This window comes from Rhinopithecus bieti, unplaced genomic scaffold (genome assembly GCF_001698545.2).
Source record: "Rhinopithecus bieti isolate Rb0 unplaced genomic scaffold, ASM169854v2 scaffold_5002, whole genome shotgun sequence".
NCBI classification, from domain to species: domain Eukaryota; kingdom Metazoa; phylum Chordata; class Mammalia; order Primates; family Cercopithecidae; genus Rhinopithecus; species Rhinopithecus bieti.
This window is the reverse complement of record NW_016804830.1, coordinates 1428845-1449087: the sequence shown is the minus strand read 5'-3', so window position 1 is coordinate 1449087 and position 20243 is coordinate 1428845. Positions and strand designations below refer to the sequence as shown.

Genomic DNA, 20243 nt, shown 5'->3' with positions numbered 1-20243 from the left:
CTCAGCTCACTACAAGCTCCGCCTCCCGGGTTCACGCCATTCTCCTGCCTCAGCCTCCGGAGTAGCTGGGACTACAGGCGCCGCCACCTCTCCCGGCTAGTTTTTTGTATTTTTTAGTAGAGACGGGGTTTCACAGTGTTAGCCAGGATGGTCTCGATCTCCTGACCTCGTGATCCGCCCGTCTCGGCCTCCCAAAGTGCTGGGTGCTTTCTTGTTTTTAATAGACCGGGTCTTGCTCGCTGTCACCCAGGCTGGAGTGCAGTGGTGTGATCTCAGCTCACTGCAGCCTCGGACTCCTGGGCTCAAGGGATCCTTCCTGCTCAACCTCCCGAGTAGATGGTACTACAAATGCTCCACCACAGTGGGCTAATTATTTTATTTTTGTAGAGACGGAGTCTCGTTTTGTTGCCCAGGCTGTCTTGAATTCCTGGGCTCAGGCAATCCTCCTGCCTTGGCCTCCTAAATTTAGTGCTGGGATTACAGGCATGAGCCACTGTACCCAGTGTCTCTGAAAGTTTGACCCCATGCCAGGAAACAGGATATCTTCAATTTTGTGGCCCTCCATGCCACCTGAAGTATCAGGATTTTTTTTTTTTTTTTTTTTTTTTGAGACGGCGTCTCGCTCTGTAGCCCAGGCTGGAGTGCAGTGGCCGGATCTCAGCTCACTGCAAGCTCCGCCTCCCGGGTTTACGCCATTCTCCTGCCTCAGCCTCCCGAGTAGCTGGGACTACAGGCGCCCGCCATCTCGCCCGGCTAGTTTTTTGTATTTTTTTTAGTAGAGACGGGGTTTCACCGTGTAGACCAGGATGGTCTCGATCTCCTGACCTCGTGATCCACCCGTCTCGGCCTCCCAAAGTGCTGGGATTACAGGCTTGAGCCACCGCGCCCGGCCCAGGATTTAAATGTTTATTCAATATGTTCTGTTTGGTCTCAGTTCTGTTCACTTCTTGTTAGGCGGGGTCTGGTGGGGCAGAGAGATAGGCATCCTGTTGGAGGAAGTACCCCCACCTACCCTCCCAATCCACCCAAAAATGCCCATATAGGAAATATACCTACAGGAACAATAAGAAAAAGACAACACTTTATTGTCTCCATTGAGAGCATGTGGCCCCCTGCTTACTTCTTACTAATCAGAACACTTAATTTACAATCAAATAACAGGTCACTGTGGAGCCTGTGTCCCTAGCCCTGGCCCAAGTTCTAGCCCAAAAACCAGTAGTTCCTTGAGAGTCAGGACTCTGAAATGTGACTGTGGATAACTGCAAAAAAAACTGCTGTATCCCACCCTGTGACGCTGCAAAGACAGGATGGAGAGGGAGAGTAGCAAGTTGCAGAAAGTCATAAGTAAAATCCAATCAGTAGACAGTAGGGGGCAAGAAACGCCCAGGATGCCAATGATCACAGGGAAAAGAAAATGCTGAGAACAAAATCTGGAGGAGTATGAAGAGTGAGAGAGGCCTGGGCAAGGAGGCAGTCTGGGACCAGAGAGAGGTCAGCCTGAGTCAGGAATCCTAGAGACTGTGAGGTAAAGGACAATGATCCAGGGACTCAGACATCATAGAAGAGTCGAACGAGCTGATATCGAATGGAGAAGGTGAAGGCACTGCCCAGGATCTGCAAGGAGAAATGGACTGGAGTAAGAATCACGGAGAAAGGGAAACAAGGAGGTATAAACCCAGTCCCCATCCTCACCTGCAGCAGCAGCAGGAGCAATGTGAGGTTTCTCTCATGTATGGGCCCGAAGATTTTAAGTAGCAAGTTGATGAGGGTCATGTTGTTACATTCAGTGAATTCACCATCCCCAGTCTCACTTTGGTGTACTGTCACCAGCCGGAGGCTCTCTGCCACCTGGAGGGACCAGAGGTGAAGAGAACCTCAGCTAATACCTATGCTTTAGGAATGTGGATCTATTTAATGCTTCCAAGTTCCCCTTGGATCTGATGTAGGCCTAGGTTCCCCATTCCTCAAGGTCAGGATGGTAGCCTAGGGCCTTACCTCCTTGTTACCCTGTTACCTTTAAAATAAAGGTGCCCAAGAAAGAGAGGCTCTTGGTCTTGAACTTGGAATAGCTCATCTCCAGTTTGCCTGTCTTGATATTGAGTCTGTGGGGGGAAGACAGCTTCATGTGACTGGGCCACACTATTTGAACCCTCCTCCCTGTGGCTAATCAATAGAAGAGCACTGAATGTGGAGTCAACCTGAGATCTATTTCTGGCTCTGCTGCTTGCTGTTATCAGAACCACTGTGAGTATCAGATGATGCAAATAAATGTGCTTGGAAGTTATAAAGGGTTACTCACATGGAAATAGCCCTTCTTTGGGCCCACTCCCTTTGCACAGCAAATGTATAGGCTGGCATTAGATATCCCAAGTGAAAAGGCTATGATGTCCATTTCAAGCCCCAAAACAGCTACCTGGGTATGCGGTGGCGAGGGCAGGGGATGATATGCAGGAGCTGAGGCAGTGAGTAGAGGAAGTTGAACACCTGGGGCATGAAGAATAGTAGCATGGTCTTGCTGAAGTGTCCCAAGATGCCCACCACGGCAAAGGTCATGCCAGCAAAGTAACAGAAGGTATCTCCCACAAACACCCGTGATGGGTACCTGTGTGGGGGAGAGGATCCGAGCCAGTGGCAACAGGCATTACCCATCCTTTCTCTCACATCACACCCTATGGGCACTGGACTAGCCCTGACCCTAGTTCTGACTTAGAGGAGACTCCAGTTGTGCAGCAACTCTGCAGAATCCAAGGCCCTGAATTCATCTATTCCTGGGGCCTCCACGCACTCATCCCCAACTACTGCTGGGTAGGGAGAAATTTCAGAATACGACCAACTGAAGACACAAAAAACTCCATAGAGGTATGCACAGGTTTAACCTCTCCACCACAAGGTGGGTTATGATAAGGGCCATCTTTGCCATGTGTTCGGGTAGTTTTCCTCTTTTCCCCTTATCCATAGGCCTACTTACCAGTTGTGGTACAGCAATCCCAAAGTGGTGAAAAAAAAGGGTATCATGAAGTAGAGGGAAAAGACATGATCATCCCGACAATCACCTTTGGAAGCAAGGAAGAAAGAAGGGAGAATTAATACCCACTTCTTCTGCATACCTTGGTCCTATTTTTGTCTAAGTTCTGTTTACAGCTGTATCATCCACCTCACCCAAGTCACTTTCAAGAACTCAATACCCCTTTTATGTCACCCAAGGCAATTCCCAATATTCCACCTCTTTCATGCAGCCTTCCAAACTAGTTACTGTCTTAAATTTGGTTTAGCCCATTCTGATGTCAGTTTGGACACCAACTTTACTTCTTAGCTTTGTGACCTTGATCTTGATCATGACACATTTAACTTCTCTAAGTCTGTTTACTCATCTGTAAAACAGGGCTGATTATAACATGTGCCACATAAAACCATTACAAGATTTAAATACGATCATGTTTAAAAAGTACTTAGCTTTAATAAACACTTGTTGATGTCCATCAGCCAAAGACCACTAGAAACACATCTATAGTTCGAAGCTAGGTTTAATGACTTGTAAAAAGGGAGACTTCAGAAACCACACACCATTGGGAACCACGGAATGTCTCAGTAAGAGAGTGTTAGGAGGGGCTTATAGTTTTGGATATTTTGGGAGAGGGTAAAAGAAAGTAGAGTTTTGCTCTGGACTGGGTACTGTTAGAAAGCAGGGCAACAGAACCAGACTCCATCTCAAAAAAAAAAGAAAGCAGGTGTAATTCATGGCTGGGTGCGGTGGCTCACACCTGTAATCCCAGCACTTTGGGAGGCCGAGGCGGGATCACCTGAGGTCTGGAGTTTGAGACCAGCTTGACTAACATGGAGAAACCCTGTCTCTACTAAAAATACAAAACTAGCTGGGCGTGGTGGCACATGCCTGTAATCCCAGCTACTAGGGAGGCTGAGGCAGGAGAATCACTTGAACCTGGGAGGCGGAGGTTGCAGTGAGCCGAGATCGCACCATTGCACTCCAGCCTGGGCAAGAGTGAAACTCTGTCTCGAAAAAAAAAAAAAAAAAAGAAAAGAAAACAACAATAATTCTATGATCAAGCATTTTAATGTTTATCTAAGAAGTGGTAGGAACTGGCTGGCCGCAGTGGCTCAAGAGTGTCATCCCAGCACTTTGGGAGGCCAAGGCTGACAGATCACTTCGGCCCAGGAGTTCAAGACCAGCCTAGGCAACGTGGTGAAACCCTGTCTCTACAAAAAATACAAAAATTTGCCAGGTGTGGTGGCGCACGCCTGTAGCCCCAGCTACCTGGGAGGCTGGGGCAGGAGGATCGTTTGAGTCAGAGGATGCAGTGAGCTAAGATCGTGCCACTGCTTTCCAGCCTGGGTGACAGAGGGAGACCCTGTCTCAAAACAACAAAAAAAAAGGTGGTAGGAACTGAGTTGTTATTGGAAAGCAACAGCAGTCGCTCATGGCTCATGTTAACGGAGAGAGAGGATCTTGGCCATTTTGTGGGTTGCTCAGTGTTTTTGTGGTTTTATCTGTGCTCAAACAGGATTATAGAGGGAGGGGTCTAGTTTTGGTCTTCCTCCATCATGGTCACAGAATGACCCTGTGTAATGATGAGGTTCTGTGAAACTGTTTATACTCAATGGGAGAAGATCATGGCCTAGCTATTAGTGCCAATCCAGCTATAAATGACAGGGCTGCTATTTTTCTTTCTCACTTTCAATAAATCTGCATTATTTGCAAAGTAAGTAGCCGCCCTTATCTTCTATAATTACTACGCATATTGTTTTTTTCCCCTGAATTTCCCAAAGTCATATATCAGGCCACACCTTTAACATTCAGACTTCTCTCTCCCCACCCCCAATCCCACCTACCTTCCAACTCTACCAGGTTGAAGACAATGATGGAAGCAGAAATGACTAGTGACTGGCCAGCCTCTAGGCCATTAATTCCTGCTAGGATATTGATGGCATTGGTACAGAACACTGCCAGCAGCCCCATGTAGACATAGTACAGGATTCCTGAAGGGAGAGATGGTAGGAAAAGTAGTGCCACCTAGGGGAGGAGGATTTAGAAAAGTGGTGAGGACAGAGGATAGGATGAAGGGCTACCAGAAAGGATCTGGGAAGACACAGAGACAGAAAAGGAACACTTGGAGGAGAATGTGAAGCACCAGGAAAGGTGCCCTGAAGTAGGTGCCATAAGAGCAGCAGTGGCAGGACTACCTACCCAAGTCCAGATGCAGGCCAAGAATTGGGCGGAAGGGCTTCGGCACCACAATGGTCGTGTTGCCAAAGTTGGTGAAATAGACCATGAGGAGAGGTAGTGAGGCAGCTGTGGGTAGCAGCAGCTTATGGCGCCAGCGCAGATTCAGTACATCATCCGCAAAGCCCAGGAAGATCATGCAGCAGATGGCAAGGAGGGCACCTATCAGGGCCACAAACTGGGGGAGGCTTGGGCAGGTCCATGACTCAAGCCTGCTCCCATTTCACCTTTTAAGAATTCTTGTCTTTTCTTATTATTTCTTAACCCCTCCCCACAAGCCCAAATAACACCAATTCTCTCGGTGCCTCCCAGGTCCCAGCCACAGGTAACCACCCCCGCGAACCCACTTACTTCATGGTGGGGGAATGCCTTACACTGCTCCTTCACAAAGCAGTTCAGGAAGGGGAAAGGGATGAAGCAGAAGAGGATGATAAGGAAAACAGCACCGCTGATCACTCCCTGGGATTCTGGGCTGTGGCCCAGCAGCAAGGGGGCGAGGGGGAAGAGGAAAGGGGGCGTGGTCACTCACTAGTGCAGGTGTTACAATAACCCAAAGTGGTCTTCTCATTCCTGGTTTTTTATTTTGGGAAGTGGTGAGGGGGGCGGAGGGAGGAAAGCACCACTGATATACCCAAGTCCCTGATATACCCAAGGTTCTCTACCCATCCTTTCCCCAATGCGAATAAGTTCTGCTCATCACCTCTCCGAGTTCCAGGCTGCCTGGGTTAGTTCTGAGTCTTCACGTGTGGTCAAGCACCCCGGTCCCCGCCCCTGCCCTAGCCACTCCTTCCTTAGCCCTTGCCCCCTGCCCGGACCCGTGTGCCGCTGCTCACATCTGTTGTCGGCTGGTTTTGTTGAGGTCCTGACCACAGAGGCGCGCAGCAATGAAGTGGCCCCGGAAGGCTGGGATGAGGGTGACTGTGGCCACAAATCCCAGCAACGAGACGATCAAATTGACCAGCAGCGGCATGGGCAATTCCGAGAAGGCCCACATGGTGACCGGTCAGGGGCCCGGCTCCGCCGCCTCTTCAGGTAACTGGCAAGCTGAGCAGCAGTCCTGAGGCCTCAGCAGTATGGAGTGGCCGCTCCCCACAGGCAGGCTCTTCCCACACCAATCTGAGTAAAACCCAACAACTCTGACTTGAGCCGCCCTCGGGACCTCAAAGAACCTCTCTAAGGCAACCTAGGTTCTGCCCCGCTGAACCAGCCTACCTACTGTTTCCGCCCGGATTTTGTTCGCTGAACAACTATCACTGCGGAAGGCGGCAGCCGCCATTTTTAATATGGGCACCAGAGGTGGCGGGGGGGGGGTGAAAAAGAAGTGTGATTCTAAATTTCATCCTATGTTCGAGAGTAGAATCACCGAGAGAGTATTGGAAACGCAATTAAAGAAAAGCAGCCAAGAACGGATACTTCCCTAACATTATTTTAAAGATGTACTACCCAGAGCGGAAATGCCAGTTGCCCGGTTCCAAGATGAATGCCTCCTTGTACCACGTGTCTGATACAGCTCACATTCCGGTTGCACGTCAGTTTTAGCTCAGTCCGCTTCCGTAGGTCAAGTTTAAAGGGCCCGTACCTTGCCCTTAATCTGGGATGCCTCCGGCTTCAGGAAAATGGCTATTGAAAGGCAGGGGGTGTGGGGAGGAGGGACGATGGTGTAGAGCCGCGCCTGTTCCTTGCAGGAAACCTGTTGCCAACATAGTCAGAAGCCAAGGTAAACACAACTCAGTTCCCGGAAACGCAGCTACGATTTGGAAGGATGGTGTAAATTCTGAAGCGTAGATCCTTGAAAAGCCCCTCCCACTCTGTTTTTCTTGTCCTCGATCCTTGTATTTTTTTCTCAGCATCCCACCCACCTTCTGCACCAGCTGTAGCAGTTAGTTGCCCGGCAACCCAGCGCAGCACTTCACTCAGGGATTGGGAGTACCCTCAGGTCTTGGATTTAACTCGGGACTTCAGCTTGGCCCAGGATCCATTGTATTTAGCGCCCACAAGGAGGAGACGGAGATTTCCAGGCTGAGGCTCTGAAAAGAGCTAAGGAGGCAGAGGAATCAGACCCGCAACTGACTTCCTGTGAGTCTGAGGAACTCCCAGTCAGGTTTCTTCCTGTAGGTCACTGTGCATTTTGCTTGGCCTCCTGCAGGTCGCTGTGCATTTTGCTTGGCCTGTTCCCCTGCAAACAACAATTAGCCAGGTGTTTTGTTTTTTTGTTTTTCTTTTTGAGATGGAGTTTCGCTCTTGTTGGCCAGGCTGGAGTGCAATGACGCGATCTCGGCTCACTGCAACCTCCACCTCCCAGGGTCAAGCGATTCTCCTGCCTCAGCCTCCCGAGTAGCTGGGATTACAGGCATGCGCCACCACGCCCGGCTAATTTTGTATTTTTAGTAGAGACGGGGGTTTCTCCATTTTGGTCAGGCTGGTCTCGAACTCTTGACCTCAGGCGATCTGCCCGCCTCGGCCTCCCAAAATGCTGGGATTACAGGCCTGAGCCACCACGCCCAGCCAGTTCACCAGCATCTTTTTTGGGGGGCGGGGACAGAGTCTCGCTCTGTCGCCCAGGCTGGAGTGCAGTGGCCGGATCTCAGCTCACTGCAAGCTCCACCTCCCGGGTTTACGCCGTTCTCCTGCCTCAGCCTCCTGAGTAGCTGGGACTACAGGCGTCCGCCACCTCGCCCGCCTAGTTTTTTTTTGTATGTTTTAGTGGAGATGGGGGTTTCACCGTGTTAGCCAGGATGATCTCGATCTGCCGACCTCGTGATCCGCCTGTCTCGGCCTCCCAAAGTGCAGGGATTACAGGCTTGAGCCAGCGCGCCCGGCCACCAGCATCTTTATTACCTTTCATTCCCCCACAGTCTCTTAGGTGGTAAATGATTTCCATTCGTCAGAGAGGAAGTCACCACCAGTGAGTTAGGGAAAGGACTCCAATAGCCTAGCACTTTGTCCACTCTTCCCTCTATGGCATGTTCCAGGAGTCAGGGTCATATTGACTCTTTTTAAGCTGAAGATAGTTCCTTTTTTCCCTCAAAATCAAATGTGAGGCCGGGCCTGGTGGCTCACGTCTGTAATCCCAGCACTTTGGGAGGTGAAGGTGGGTGGCTCACTTGAGGTCAGGAGTTCAAGACCAGCCTGGCCAACACGGTGAAACCCCATCTCTGCTGAAAATACAAAAATTAGCCGGGCGTGGTGGCACATGCCCGTAATCCCAGCTATTCAGGAGGCTGAGGCAGAAGGATCGCTTGAACCCGGGATATGGAGGTTGCAGTGAGCCGAAATCATGCCACTGCACCCCAGCCTGGGCAACATAGGGAAACTCTGTCTCAAAACAAGCAAACAAACAAACTCAGATGTGAAATGGCTTTTCTACTTGAAAATGGCTCTAATTAACAACAAAAACCCAGATATGTATAAAATACATAAATTCTCATAATTTACTTGCTAGTATTCCACCAGATTTTCAGTACTTATCCCACTGCTATTATTTTTCTGTGTGTGTGTTGTGTGTATGCACGTGTGCCCCTCTTGAACTAGAAACTCCCAGGAGGCAAGTGTTTTCTCTTCCACAGGGTGTCCCCATGGGGCTAAAAACACAGACATCTGTGTACAAGGCAGGCATCATCACACGTAATGAGGCTGAGTCTGAAAGAAGCACTGAGGTGCATATGGAGGGAGCAATCAGTTGTGACCACAGTAAGTGGTCTTGAGGAACAGAAGTATCATTTCAGTAGATTATAAGAGTAGAAGGACCTTTCACAGGCGGTGACAGTGAGACGCCAGAAGCAGGTGGAAAGGATGAGCTTGTGGGATCCCAGAGGAGGCAGCATTCAGTTATCCTGTTGATGATGAGTATACTGAGACTCCCTGGAGGTCTGAGAGCCAGTCTGTATCTATTTCCTTTTTTATTAGGAGGCCAATCCTAATAAATCTTCCTTCCCAGCCTGGTATTGGGAAGCTTTGTCTCTTTCTTCTCCAGAGATCATTAGCCCTCCCTACCATCACCCTCCTGGGGAGGGCGGGAGGACATAATCAAAGACAAGAGATACTAAGGATTCATCATCCACATATACAAGTTACCATCAGAAAATGGTTACTAAGATGCTTGTCAGATAATCTGAGTATTTTTGTTCCCATGATGGTAAAGGCCCAGTTGATTATCAGACTAATCAGAAGGAGAAACAAACACATGATTTTTGGCTTCACTTGAAGTTGTGTGCCTTTCCTGGTAAAAGTTCAAAGCATTTTCCTGAATGCTGAAGCAGGCCCTAGAATTCAGAGACCAGCTGACTTGTCAGTGGCCCTGGACTGAGCAGACAGTGTTTGAGATGCACATCTCTTCTAAGTAGCCCTGAGTGGCTCCCAATGAGCAAGGTCAATCCACTAAATCTGATTGCTAGACAAAGCCTGTCCCAAAAATGTTTCATAGTGCCACAAAGACAATGAGACCCCTCTGTATAGTCTGGGGCTGTGACACTTGCAGGACTCTATCTGTGGCTCTGTCCAGACAGCTGAATCACTCTTTTTCCTTTTCCTCCCACCTCTCCTCTCTTAGTCTGGAAAAAAAGTTGTTAATTAAAAGCAAGCCCCAGGATTTCCCATTCCACTGGTATGGCATGAATGATATTTCAAAAGACAGAAATGGCATAGAAATTCTCTTCTGTTAGACCCCTTTTTTTTTTTGAGACGGAGTAGCCCAAGCTGGAGTGCAGTGGCGCCATCTCAGCTCACTGCAACCTCCGCCTCCCAGGTTCACACCATTCTCCTGCCTCAGCCTCCCTAGTAGCTGGGACTACAGGCACCCGCCAACACGCCTGGCTAATTTTGTATTTTAGTAGAGACGGGGTTTCACCATGTTAGCCAGGATGGTCTCGATCTCCTGACCTCGTGATTCGCCCGCCTCAGCCTCCCAAAGTGCTGGGATTACAGGCGTGAGCCACCATGCCCGGCTAGACTTCTTAAAATTACAAAGTTTGTTAATCCCTACTATGTGCATAGGAAGCTCTTCAGTACGGTGGAGGATACAAACTGATATAATTGTAGTTGCTTGTCCCCAAGGAGTCTACCTCAGCATATTTAGAGCATCTTGGTTGAATTTGAGGGAAGAGAGATGACTAAGACATGGTTCCCACCCCTAGGCAGCTTCCTGATGAATGGAAAAAGCAGACATATAAACAATCAGCTAGACTCTAAAGCAGAATGAAGTAAGTGCTAGATGTCCAAGTAATGGATGAAAGAGGGAGGGCTAGGCTGGGTGCAGTGGCGGGAGGATCACCTGAGGTCAGGAGTTCGAGATCAGCCTGGCCAACATGGTGAAACCCTGTCTCTACTAAAAATAACAAAAATTAGCCAGGCATGATGGCGCATGCCTGTAGTCCCAACTACTTGGGAGGCTGAGGCAGGAGAATCACTCGAACCTAGGAGGTGGAGGTTGCAGTGAGCTAAGATCTCGCCACTGCACACCAGTCTGGGCAACAGTGACTCTGTCTCAAAAAAAGAAAAAAAAAGGAAAAAAAAGAGGGAGGACTAACTAGGGAGACTCATGTAAGACTGAATTGTGAAGCAGCATCTGGCAGCATAGGACCAAGCACTCAGTGGAGAAGTTAAGGGAATAAATCAAAGAAGTCGGAGAATGGAGATCACTGGGGTTCTGAGGGTTCCTGAAGGATTCTTGGGGAAAGAGGGTCTTCACAGGGAAACCTCCTACCTGGACAACTTCCTGCATAACCTGCTCCCCTAAACCCTAACTGCTCTCGCCACTGACAGCTTCCTCCTGCATCCCTGGGTTCTGACCCTGAGTTCTCTCCTCCCTTGATTTCATGCCTTCTCCTCCCTTTGAGATTAGAAACCCAGACTCTAGGAATCTCCACTGATTTGGCAGTCCAGTGACAGTACATGGGCAGGCCACAGGAGGTTACTTCATTCATCCCCACCTCTCCCCATCATTCCTTACAGGGAAATCCAGGGACCCCCAGCCTACCCCACCACCTCCTCTGGCTCAGACAAACCTGTTGCTGACCTGTCAGGTTCTACCTAGCCCTGCAACCTCACACTTTAGAAGGCATTGTTTATTCTCTTATTTTCCTGTGCTCATTCCTCAGACAACTATTTGGGTTTGCGAGAAAGATACTTAACACCTTTCCATCCTACCTCTTTAAGAAAGGGACTGTGTGCCAAAGACCTTCCCACATGTATGAAGAAGGGGCTCTTGGGAGAACGTTAATTCCCACAGGATTCCTTTGAATCCTTTTGCAGGTATTTCCTTCCCCTGTCCTCAGCAAGCATTGATGAGCCCCAGTCCTGTAGAGGTTGAATCAACTCATTGAGTCTAGGAAAAGATGGCTCCTGAGGCCAGAGGTTGGGCAGTGTACCTACAGCACCATTTCTTGGGAGCTTGTTGGGATATCACATACTTGGAGTGGCAAGGTCTTGTGGCTGAATCTATTCAGTCCAGTGCTACATTGCCAGCTCCCCTGTCATTACCACCCCCTCTGCACGTGCTCCATAGGCAGGAGCTGTTACTATGGAAATATATTATTTTTAAAAACAGACACACAGCCTGGGCTTGGGAATCTCCAGAACAAACCTACACGGGCAAGTAGGTTAATGGGGCTATTTCTGGGTCCAAGCTCCAAGAGGAAGGAGGGTGATGATGGTGGGGGGAATTCAAAATTCGGCGTTCTACTCGCAACCTCTCCCAGCTTAAGTTTCTGCTTTCTCTCTGTTGACATCAGCTGAACCTCTGCCAGACACTTCTATCTGGGAGTGATGTTCTGCACCTTCTTACCCTGGGCCTCGCTTCCCCCAGGAAATGGGAAGCTAGAAGTCGCTGAGTCTGAGGGTGTTGGGAGAAAGGGGCGGTGATTTCCACAGGGGTCACCTCTTTCTTAACCTCACAGGCGTCCGACCTGTGGAAATCTAACAAGCACAGGGGAAAGCAAAGGCAGGATCTTAGGTAAGTGAAGTTACTCTTGCCTTGAGCTGAGTGTGGGAGCACCGCGATTGCAAGATGGGGCGAGGTGATCAAAGATCCCGCCTATTTTCAACCCCGGAACCTCCTCCGCTGGCTGCTTGCCCTCCCGCCCTCCTCCAGCGAGGTAGCGCCAGGCTGTCGTGGCCCCGCCCGGCGCGGGTGCGGCTCCTTTAAGGGCGGGTGGGGGCGGGGCGCCGGCCGTGTTGTCAGTGTCAGCTCTGCGCACGCAGCCCTCCCGGAGCCGGTGCCGGCCCGCGAGCCCCAGGGTCTTTGCAGACCAGTCCTCTACCGGGTCCGGCGGGGCCCGAGCGGTGGGAGGAGTCGGGCACTGACCGGCGACTAACTAGGGTCCGACTGCTGACCAAGGTAGAAGGGACCCGGACCACGGAGACAGAGACCCCGGCGTCGCGACCCCGGAGGACCTCCTCTCCTCGCTCTGTGGCACACACTAGTCCTGGGCACTTAACCGCGGAGAGCCCCCGACCCTGCGCGCCCAGCCCCGGGGGAGCCCGCCCCGCCCCGCGGCCAGCCCGGGCCATGCTCCCCCGGGGTAGCGGCTGAGCCTCAGCCGGGACCGGGACCGGAGCCCGCGCAGAGCATGGATCTGGGCTGGGGGCAGCGGGACGTGGGCTGGGTGACCCTGCTGATCCTCTTCGCAGCCTCGCTGCTCACGGTGTTCGCCTGGCTGCTGCAATATGCCCGGGGCTTGTGGCTGGCGCGGGCCCGCGGGGATCGGGGCCCGGGACCCGCCTTAGCCGGGGAACCCGCGGGTTCCCTGCGGGAGCTGGGCGTGTGGCGCTCGCTGCTGCGGCTGCGGGCGACTCGGGCTGGCGCCGCCGAGGAACCAGGAGTCCGGGGCCTCCTGGCGTCACTCTTCGCCTTCAAGTCTTTCCGGGAGAACTGGCAGCGGGCTTGGGTGCGAGCGCTGAACGAGCAGGCCTGCAGGAACGGGGTGAGTTGGACCAAGCGCTTGGGTGGTCCCTTCAGCCTTTCCTTCCAGGGGAGGGACTGACTGCTCATGCTAGGAGGCCAGTTGGGGGTGGGCATTAACGGGGGAACCCTATGGCTTCTCTTCCCCTCCCGGATCAGAGAAAAGGGTACCGCTAAGGCTGGGGGTTGTAGAAATCCAACTGGGTTCCCAGACCTCCATTTCTGTGGGCAAGGTACTCTGGCTCCAAACCCATGCACAAGTTGCTGTTCTCATAGCAACGCTAATCCCTGTGCTTGAGGGCACTTCCGCCTTGCCTGGGTGCTGGTTGTGTTGGGGCGTGGGAGACAGGTGCACCTGCAGAAGGAATTTGCCTGCTTCTCATGCCACCACACCCATTTAACATTTCATGCCCCAAATCCCTGGTGTGGTCAGGCAGATCCCCAAGGAACCTGAATCACTCCCCTACCCCACAGTAATTTCACTGCTACAGTCAAACACATCTTCCATGCTGGCCTGTGGTTCGTTGGGGGGGTGGGGGAGTGTTCAGGTGGAGAGCAGATTGACAGTGCCCTTACCAGTAGATGAGCTTGCAGCTGCCCCTTGAGGGTCAGTCACAAACCAGTCCAGCCTACTTCCTCCCATTGCACCATGGGCATCTGGCCTCCCAGGAAGTGGGGCAGGAAGCGTGGTCATGAGACGGAGATAAGGTGGGAGGTAGAAGTCTCTCTTTTCTGGAGCTCCCTCCCATCCTGGCCCAGCAATCTCTCCTTGCTCTCACAGTCCATCAGCTCCTTGCTCAGAGGGTTCTCTTTTTCCAGTCACTGTGAATTTGGAGGCTTTACCTTACTAGTTCCCCAGATGCCTGGAAACAGAAATGGCCACAAGAAATTGCTCTGTTTCCTCTGTCCAGCTGGCGGGCTGAAAGCCAGATGGCATCTGTCAGTTAATACCTTGCACCCACCTCTTCATCCAACTCTCCCTGTACCTTGTCCTTTGGTCAGAAGCAACTCCCTAGGATAGCTGACTCAGCTGGACATTGGCCTCCCTTGCAGAGGGTGGGGAGATTGAGGTTTCAAGCATCTATCTCCCCATCTTCCTTGGCCTAGCCTTTGAATGAGACAGCTACCAGAGCAAAGGAGTTGGCTTCCCCTGGTTTGCCAGGCAAATGAACCCTGTGGATTTGTTTCTTCCATCTCAAGACCCAAGGAAGAGTTGCCAGCCAATTCTGTGCTCCTTCCTCAATTCTGTGTCCGCACTGCTCTCCATCCAGGTGGGGCTGCGGTAGGTTGCTTCCATTACTGTGGAAGAATTAGGGAGCAGCTCTTTTGAGATCTAAGCAGCTTTCTGCTCTCTAATACCTTCCTGCTATCTGCCCTGAGGAATTAGCCAGGCCCCTGGACTCTTGAGTCCTCTGAGCTTGTATCTTTTCCCAGTCCCCCGGTACAGATCCCCAAGGCCATGCTAGTCTTCATCTCCAAGAATATGAAGCATCATACTCTTGAGCCTCCACATCCTATTTGTTTGGAAGAAGGCTTAGCTTCATTTCTCCAGCTCTTATCTTGGACAAGGTGGCTCTACCACCTTTACCCGTGGCTTAGCCCTTTCCCTCTCTGCCCAGCTATTATATATAGGTGGCAACCAGCACCTTAACTTTTTTCTATGTACACCTTTTTTAGGTGTAGGGTAGGGGATGAAAGGGATGGTGGCGAGAAGAAGAAGGAAGCTCCTGGTATTCCAGGAGGAAACCAGGGTCTTCAGCTCAAGGTGATCTAGCCTCTGAGGTGGACTAACGCCCCATTGCTCAGTGACTCCTAGCAGCTACAGGTCCCTGGAGAGGCAGGCTTTGAGGGGACTACCTCCTGTCCTAAAGCCCTGAGCCAAGGAGGGGCCAGAAGCCAGCCTGCAGCTGAGGCCTCTGCAATGGCAGAGTCCAGCCAGCAACTGAGCAGGCCAGCCCTGTGGGGGCAGCTCCAGAAACCTGATCCTGTGCCCACATTACTCCTTCAGAGCTCCATCCAAATCGCCTTTGAGGAGGTGCCTCAACTCCCACCCAGAGCCAGCATCAGTCATGTGACCTGCGTAGACCAATCTGAGCATACCATGGTAAGGGTCTGATGGACACTGCTGTCTTTGGGGTCCAAAAAGGACTGATCCCAAGGGCTCCCTTTAGTCCAGAGGTTCTTAACCTGGAGTCTGTGAATGCCTTATGGATCTAAGGATTGACTTCAGGAAGTCTGAGAATCCCATTGAAGTTATGCGCAAAATGTTGGATGTGTGTTTATCTGCATTTTTCTGGGGAGAGGAGTCTTTGGCGTTTATCTGATTCTTTTAGGGAGTTATGATCCTGAAAACATGAAGTCTCTAGGAAAATGGAAGTGGGGAGGGGTCTGCTGAACTATTATAGGGCAGGACAAAGTAGGGCAAGCACCTGACCCACATCTGACCCACCTCGCGGGTCTCAGGTGCTGCGTTGCCAGCTCTTTGCTGAGGAGGTGCGGTTCCCAGTCTCTGTGACCCAGCAGTCCCCCGCTGCCGTCTCCATGGAGACCTACCACGTCACTCTGACACTGCCACCAACACAGGTAGAAGGGGATGTGGGAAACTGAGTTGGGCAGGGGGCGGTTCCATTGGCTCGGCTTCTTCCATTTGTTTCCTCTCTGGGATGGAATTCAGGAAGGGAGGATCCTCAGGAATTAGGAGTCCTTGGGGGAAATGGGGCAAGTCAGTCCAGTCACTTTGTTCCTGTCCGTAGTTGGAAGTCAACCTGGAGGAAATCCCTGGTGAGGGGCTGCTCATATCATGGGCCTTCACTGATCGCCCAGATCTCAGCCTAACGGTGCTTCCCAAGCTGCAGGCCAGGGAGGTAAGGAGGCAGGGGTGGCAGAGAAGAGGCAGAACAGGGAGGGAGGCAGAGGTGGGGGATCCACCTCCTTGTTGTTCCCTTCTCCTCTCTGCAGAGAGGTGAGGAACAAGTAGAGCTCTCCACAATTGAGGAACTGATCAAGGATGCCATAGTCAGCACCCAGCCAGCCATGATGGTCAACCTCAGGGCGTGCTCTGCCCCAGGAGGCCTGGTGAGTTGGCACCCAAAGCAAAAGATTTGCATGCACCTTGTTCCCAGCGTGCTATGTCAGGATTCTTGCTTTTTGGACCTTCTTCTGTTCTTAGGTACCCAGTGAGAAGCCACCCATGTTGCCCCAGGCTCAGCCAGCCATTCCCAGACCTACCCGGTTATTCCTACGGCAGCTTCGGGCATCTCACTTGGGAAATGAGCTGGAAGGTGAGAGCTAGCAGTGGCTGTGGGACTGCCAAGGCTATGGCTGGTTGCAGGTGCTCTCTGCCCCTCTGCCAAGGGTACAGCCTCTTTATTCTGCAGTGACTTCCCATCTTTGATCTGAGCATCTTCTAACTTCTGGTTCCTCCCAGGCACCGAGGAACTGTGCTGTGTAGCTGAACTTGATAACCCCATGCAGCAGAAGTGGACCAAGCCCGCAAGGGCTGGACCCGAGGTGGAGTGGACAGAAGACCTGGCACTGTAAGGAGTAACTCTGCCCTGACCCCATGCTCCAGAGCAGAAAGGATCAAACCTTTCCAGCACAGCCCTTGCAGGAATCAGCTCTTGTTTTCAGTAGCCTTTGGTGTGAGCCCCTATTGTATGCCAGGTCCTGGCGTGGGTCTTAGGGATACAGACTTGACCCCCACCCCTGGGTTAATGACACGCTTGAGGCAGAGACGGGTGTAAACAAAGAAGATGGTATAACCGCTCCAGTTGAGGTTTATATAATGTGCCATTGCAGTGCCTAGGTCGGGGGGAGATTAATTCCCATGAGGGAATAAAGATCAGAGTAGGCTTCATGGAGGAGATGGCATTTAAACCACACTTTAGAGCAAGAGTAGGATTTCATCAGAGTGTGAAAGTATTCTCAGCAGAGGGAAGAGCTGGAGCAAATGAAAGAGGGTGGCTTGCAACTGAGAGACTGGCAAGACAGGAGGAGCAGGGCCAGGGAGGATTTGAATGCACAGCTAAGGAGCATGGTTCCCACTCAGGCCCTGTCCCTTTCTCTTGGGATGAGAGAGAATTTGGGATTGGAGCATTTGTGCCGTTTTATTTATGTACACAGCGCTCTGCCTCTGGCCTGTGATCCACTCAAGTGTGGGTTCAGCTTGCTAATCTTCCCCTTCCTGCCCCATCTCCTCTTGTCCCACAGGGATCTGGGCCCCCAGAGCCGGGAGCTGACCCTCAAAGTGCTGAGGAGCAGCAGCTGTGGAGACAGTGAGTGAGGGGCGGGAGGGGCACCCCTGGGTGGGTGCAGAGTGGAGCCTGGCCGTGGGCCCAGCTCACAGTGCCATCCCTTTTCCCAGCCGAACTCCTAGGCCAGGCCACACTGCCTGTGGGCTCCCCCTCCAGACCACTTTCTCGAAGACAGGTGTGCCCACTCACCCCAGGGCCAGGGAAAGCCCTGGGACCAGCAGCCACCATGGCAGTGGAGGTAAGAAGCTGACCCCTGGGGGAGTAGGAGGACACAGGGGATGGGCAGTCTCTGAGGCTCTGCCTCTTCTCTCTCCCACCCCTGGGCAGCTTCAGTACGAGGAGGGCTCTCCCCGGAACCTGGGTACTCCCACCTCCTCCACTCCACGCCCCAGCATCACACCTACCAAGAAGATTGAGCTTGACCGGACCATCATGCCCGATGGCACCATTGTCACCACAGTCACCACCGTCCAGTCCCGGCCCCGTATAGATGGCAAATTAGGTAAAGAGAAGGAGCCTGGGAGCCCAGCTCTAACCAGGGGCCTGGGACTGCAGACCCAAGGCGGGACAGTGAAAGAGGAGAGAAAGCCTTAATTCCAACTCCCCCTGTTTTCAGACATTCTATTCCAGTCCTACCACATCTTCCTCCCAATCTTTGTCTCTTTCAAACTTTCTCTTCTGCAATTTCCCCAGGAATTCCTCTCACTCTGCCACCCTTCTGGATCCTCGTGCCCCTCCTCACACAGGACTGTTGCACTCCCACCTTCCAGCTTCCCCTCTGGCTTTTCACAGGTGTCCTTAGCCCTAGCTGACTATAATTGTCCATCCTGCTACCCTCAGCCCTCCAGTACCCCCTGGGTTCCTCCAGCAAACCCAGAGGCCTCTGTGGCATTTCTGCCCCACTCATTGGGCCCCCATGGTACTTCGGCCATTATAGGGGCCCCCATGGAATTGCCCCAACCTCAGGGGACCCCAGTACCCCCACTGTCCCCCCTCCATATTTTCATAGCATCTCCCCACACCCTCAGCAGGCCCTGTGGCACTTTCCTACACTCCCATTAGCTCCTGGGGTGTCTTTTAGTCCCCACGGCATCTTCTTAATCACCCTTGTGATTAACCACCCCTCAATCATTCTTGCCCTCTGAGTCACCCAAAGTCTGCATCTCAACAAAGACAGTAGGGGTGGGGGCCACTCTGAAGCACCTCCCAGCTCACTGACCCTCCCCCACCCACCAGACTCCCCCTCCCGCTCCCCGTCCAAGGTGGAGGTGACCGAGAAGACAACGACTGTGCTGAGTGAGAGCAGTGGCCCCAGCAATGCCTCCCATAGCAGCAGCCGTGAGTGGGGAATGGGGTGCATGAGTGTGGGTTGGCCCTGGTGCCCCAGCATTAAAAAGTACTCTGAGTTCCAATCCAAGAAAGAGCCAGGGAGAAGTCAGGTTATCCATCCTTTGCACCCCCAGCAGGGGACAGCCACCTTTCCAACGGCTTGGACCCTGTAGCAGAGACAGCGATTCGCCAGCTGACAGAGCCCAGCGGGCGGGCGGCCAAGAAGACACCCACCAAGCGCAGCACTCTCATCATCTCCGGTGTTTCCAAGGTAACAGGGCTCCAGGGAGAGGAGCTGGGATGGGGAGAAAGCCCTAATGAGTCGGTACTCCTGCCCATTTAAACTCGTCCCTCCTGCCAGGTGCCCATTGCTCAGGACGAGTTGGCACTATCCCTGGGCTATGCAGCATCCCTGGAAGCCTCAATGCAGGATGATGCAGGGACCAGCGGAGGTCCCTCTTCACCTCCCTCAGACCCACCAGCCATGTCTCCAGGACCCCTAGATGCCCTCTCTAGTCCCACAAGTGTCCAGGAAGCAGATGAGACAACCCGTTCGGATATTTCTGAGAGGCCATCTGTGGATGACGTTGAGTCGGAAACGGGGTCCACTGGTGCCCTGGAGACCCGCAGCCTCAAGGATCACAAAGGTAGGGGGACGTTGGCAGGGTGCCCCTCATCTCTTCTTTTATACAGGGTGCCTTCTCTTCTCCCCTAAGAGACAGCCGGAGTTCCCAGCCTAGTTCAGCCAAGCTAGCCTAGAGGAGGGAACTTGGTGCCTTGGTTCCTGGCCTAGATTTGACATGCTTGTGATAGGAAGGGATGCCAAATTATTTCCCTTTACCTCCATTGTTCTTTCTTCCTGAGTCTAAGTGCCAGTTTTCCTCCCCTTTAAAAAAAAAAATTATAAAAATTTATTCCCAGGCAGGGCGTAGTGGCTCACGCCGGCACTTTGGGAGGCCGAGGCAGGTGGATTACCTGAGTACAGGAGTTCAAGACTAGCCTGGGCAACATGGCAAGACCCCGTCTCTACTAAAAATACAATAAATTGCCCTGGTATAGTGGCACGCACCTGTAATCTCAGCTACTCAGGGGGCTGAGGTGGGAGGATTCCTTGAGCCTGGGAGGTTGAGGTTCAAGGAGGTTGAGGCAGTGAGCCATGATTGTGCCATTGCACTCCAGCCTGGGTGACAGAGTGAGACCCTGTCTCAAAAAAAAAAAATTTTTTTTCCGTGGTCGGGCGCGGTGGCTCATGCCTGTAATCCTAGCACTTTGGGAGGCCAAAGTGGGTGGATCACGAGGTCAAGAGGTCAAGACCAGCCTGGCCAACATGGGGAAACCCCGTCTCTACTAAAAATACAAAAATTAGCCAGGCTTGGTTGCAGGCGCCTGTATTCCCAGCTACCCGGGAGGCTGAGGCAGGAGAATTGCTTGAAGCGGTGGGGCGGAGGTTGCAGTGAGCCGAGATCATGACACTGCACTCCAGCCTGGGTGACAAAGTGAGACTCTGTCTCAAAAAAAAAAAAAA

General features: G+C 52.2%; 2 protein-coding genes across 10 annotated transcripts in view; one reads left to right on the top strand and one right to left on the bottom strand.

Moving 5' to 3' along the window:
- Positions 1-1059: 1059 nt before the first annotated feature.
- Positions 1060-6654, bottom strand: DPAGT1 (dolichyl-phosphate N-acetylglucosaminephosphotransferase 1). Of its 5 annotated transcripts, XM_017870519.1 has the most exons (9): positions 6073-6654; positions 5591-5711; positions 5204-5417; positions 4849-4995; positions 2969-3053; positions 2414-2602; positions 2015-2102; positions 1693-1848; positions 1060-1614 (listed from the first exon to the last, which is right to left on the bottom strand). In XM_017870519.1, the coding sequence occupies exons 1-9, from the start codon at positions 6231-6233 to the stop codon at positions 1549-1551; spliced, it is 1227 nt and encodes a 408-aa protein (XP_017726008.1). In that variant the 5' UTR covers positions 6234-6654; the 3' UTR covers positions 1060-1548. The 5 variants fall into 5 exon arrangements, with proteins under 5 accessions (XP_017726008.1, XP_017726007.1, XP_017726009.1 ...); XM_017870518.1 differs by having other exon boundaries at positions 1060-1848; positions 6073-6458; XM_017870520.1 differs by having other exon boundaries at positions 1060-1848; positions 5204-5401; positions 6073-6241.
- Positions 6655-6889: 235 nt separating this feature from the next.
- The window catches only part of C2CD2L (C2CD2 like), a 16136-nt gene continuing 2782 nt past the window's right edge, over positions 6890-20243 (top strand). The window contains exons 1-14 of one of the 5 annotated variants that reach the window (XM_017870515.1): positions 6890-6956; positions 12133-13158; positions 15145-15240; positions 15600-15719; positions 15890-16000; positions 16095-16211; positions 16306-16417; positions 16564-16672; positions 17346-17410; positions 17500-17627; positions 17717-17891; positions 18626-18727; positions 18853-18989; positions 19080-19365. In XM_017870515.1, coding sequence (XP_017726004.1) covers positions 12805-13158; positions 15145-15240; positions 15600-15719; positions 15890-16000; positions 16095-16211; positions 16306-16417; positions 16564-16672; positions 17346-17410; positions 17500-17627; positions 17717-17891; positions 18626-18727; positions 18853-18989; positions 19080-19365 — 1912 coding nt within the window. In that variant the 5' untranslated portion in view covers positions 6890-6956; positions 12133-12804. Of the gene's footprint in view, positions 6957-7112; positions 7316-10706; positions 13159-14243; positions 14419-15144; positions 15241-15599; positions 15720-15889; positions 16001-16094; positions 16212-16305; positions 16418-16563; positions 16673-17345; positions 17411-17499; positions 17628-17716; positions 17892-18625; positions 18728-18852; positions 18990-19079; positions 19366-20243 lie in introns of those variants that run through there. The other 4 variants (XM_017870516.1, XM_017870513.1, XM_017870517.1 and 1 more) reach the window with 4 other exon arrangements.

Coding starts and splice junctions, on each gene's coding strand:
- DPAGT1 (XM_017870518.1), bottom strand. CDS start 6,233: ATGTGGGCCTTCTCGGAATTGCCCATGCCGCTGCTGGTCAATTTGATC. Junction 2,603..2,968: donor GGATTGCTGTACCACAACTG/GTAAGTAGGCCT, acceptor TCCCCCACACAG/GTACCCATCACGGGTGTTTG. Junction 1,849..2,014: donor TGGGCACCTTTATTTTAAAG/GTAACAGGGTAA, acceptor TGGTCCCTCCAG/GTGGCAGAGAGCCTCCGGCT.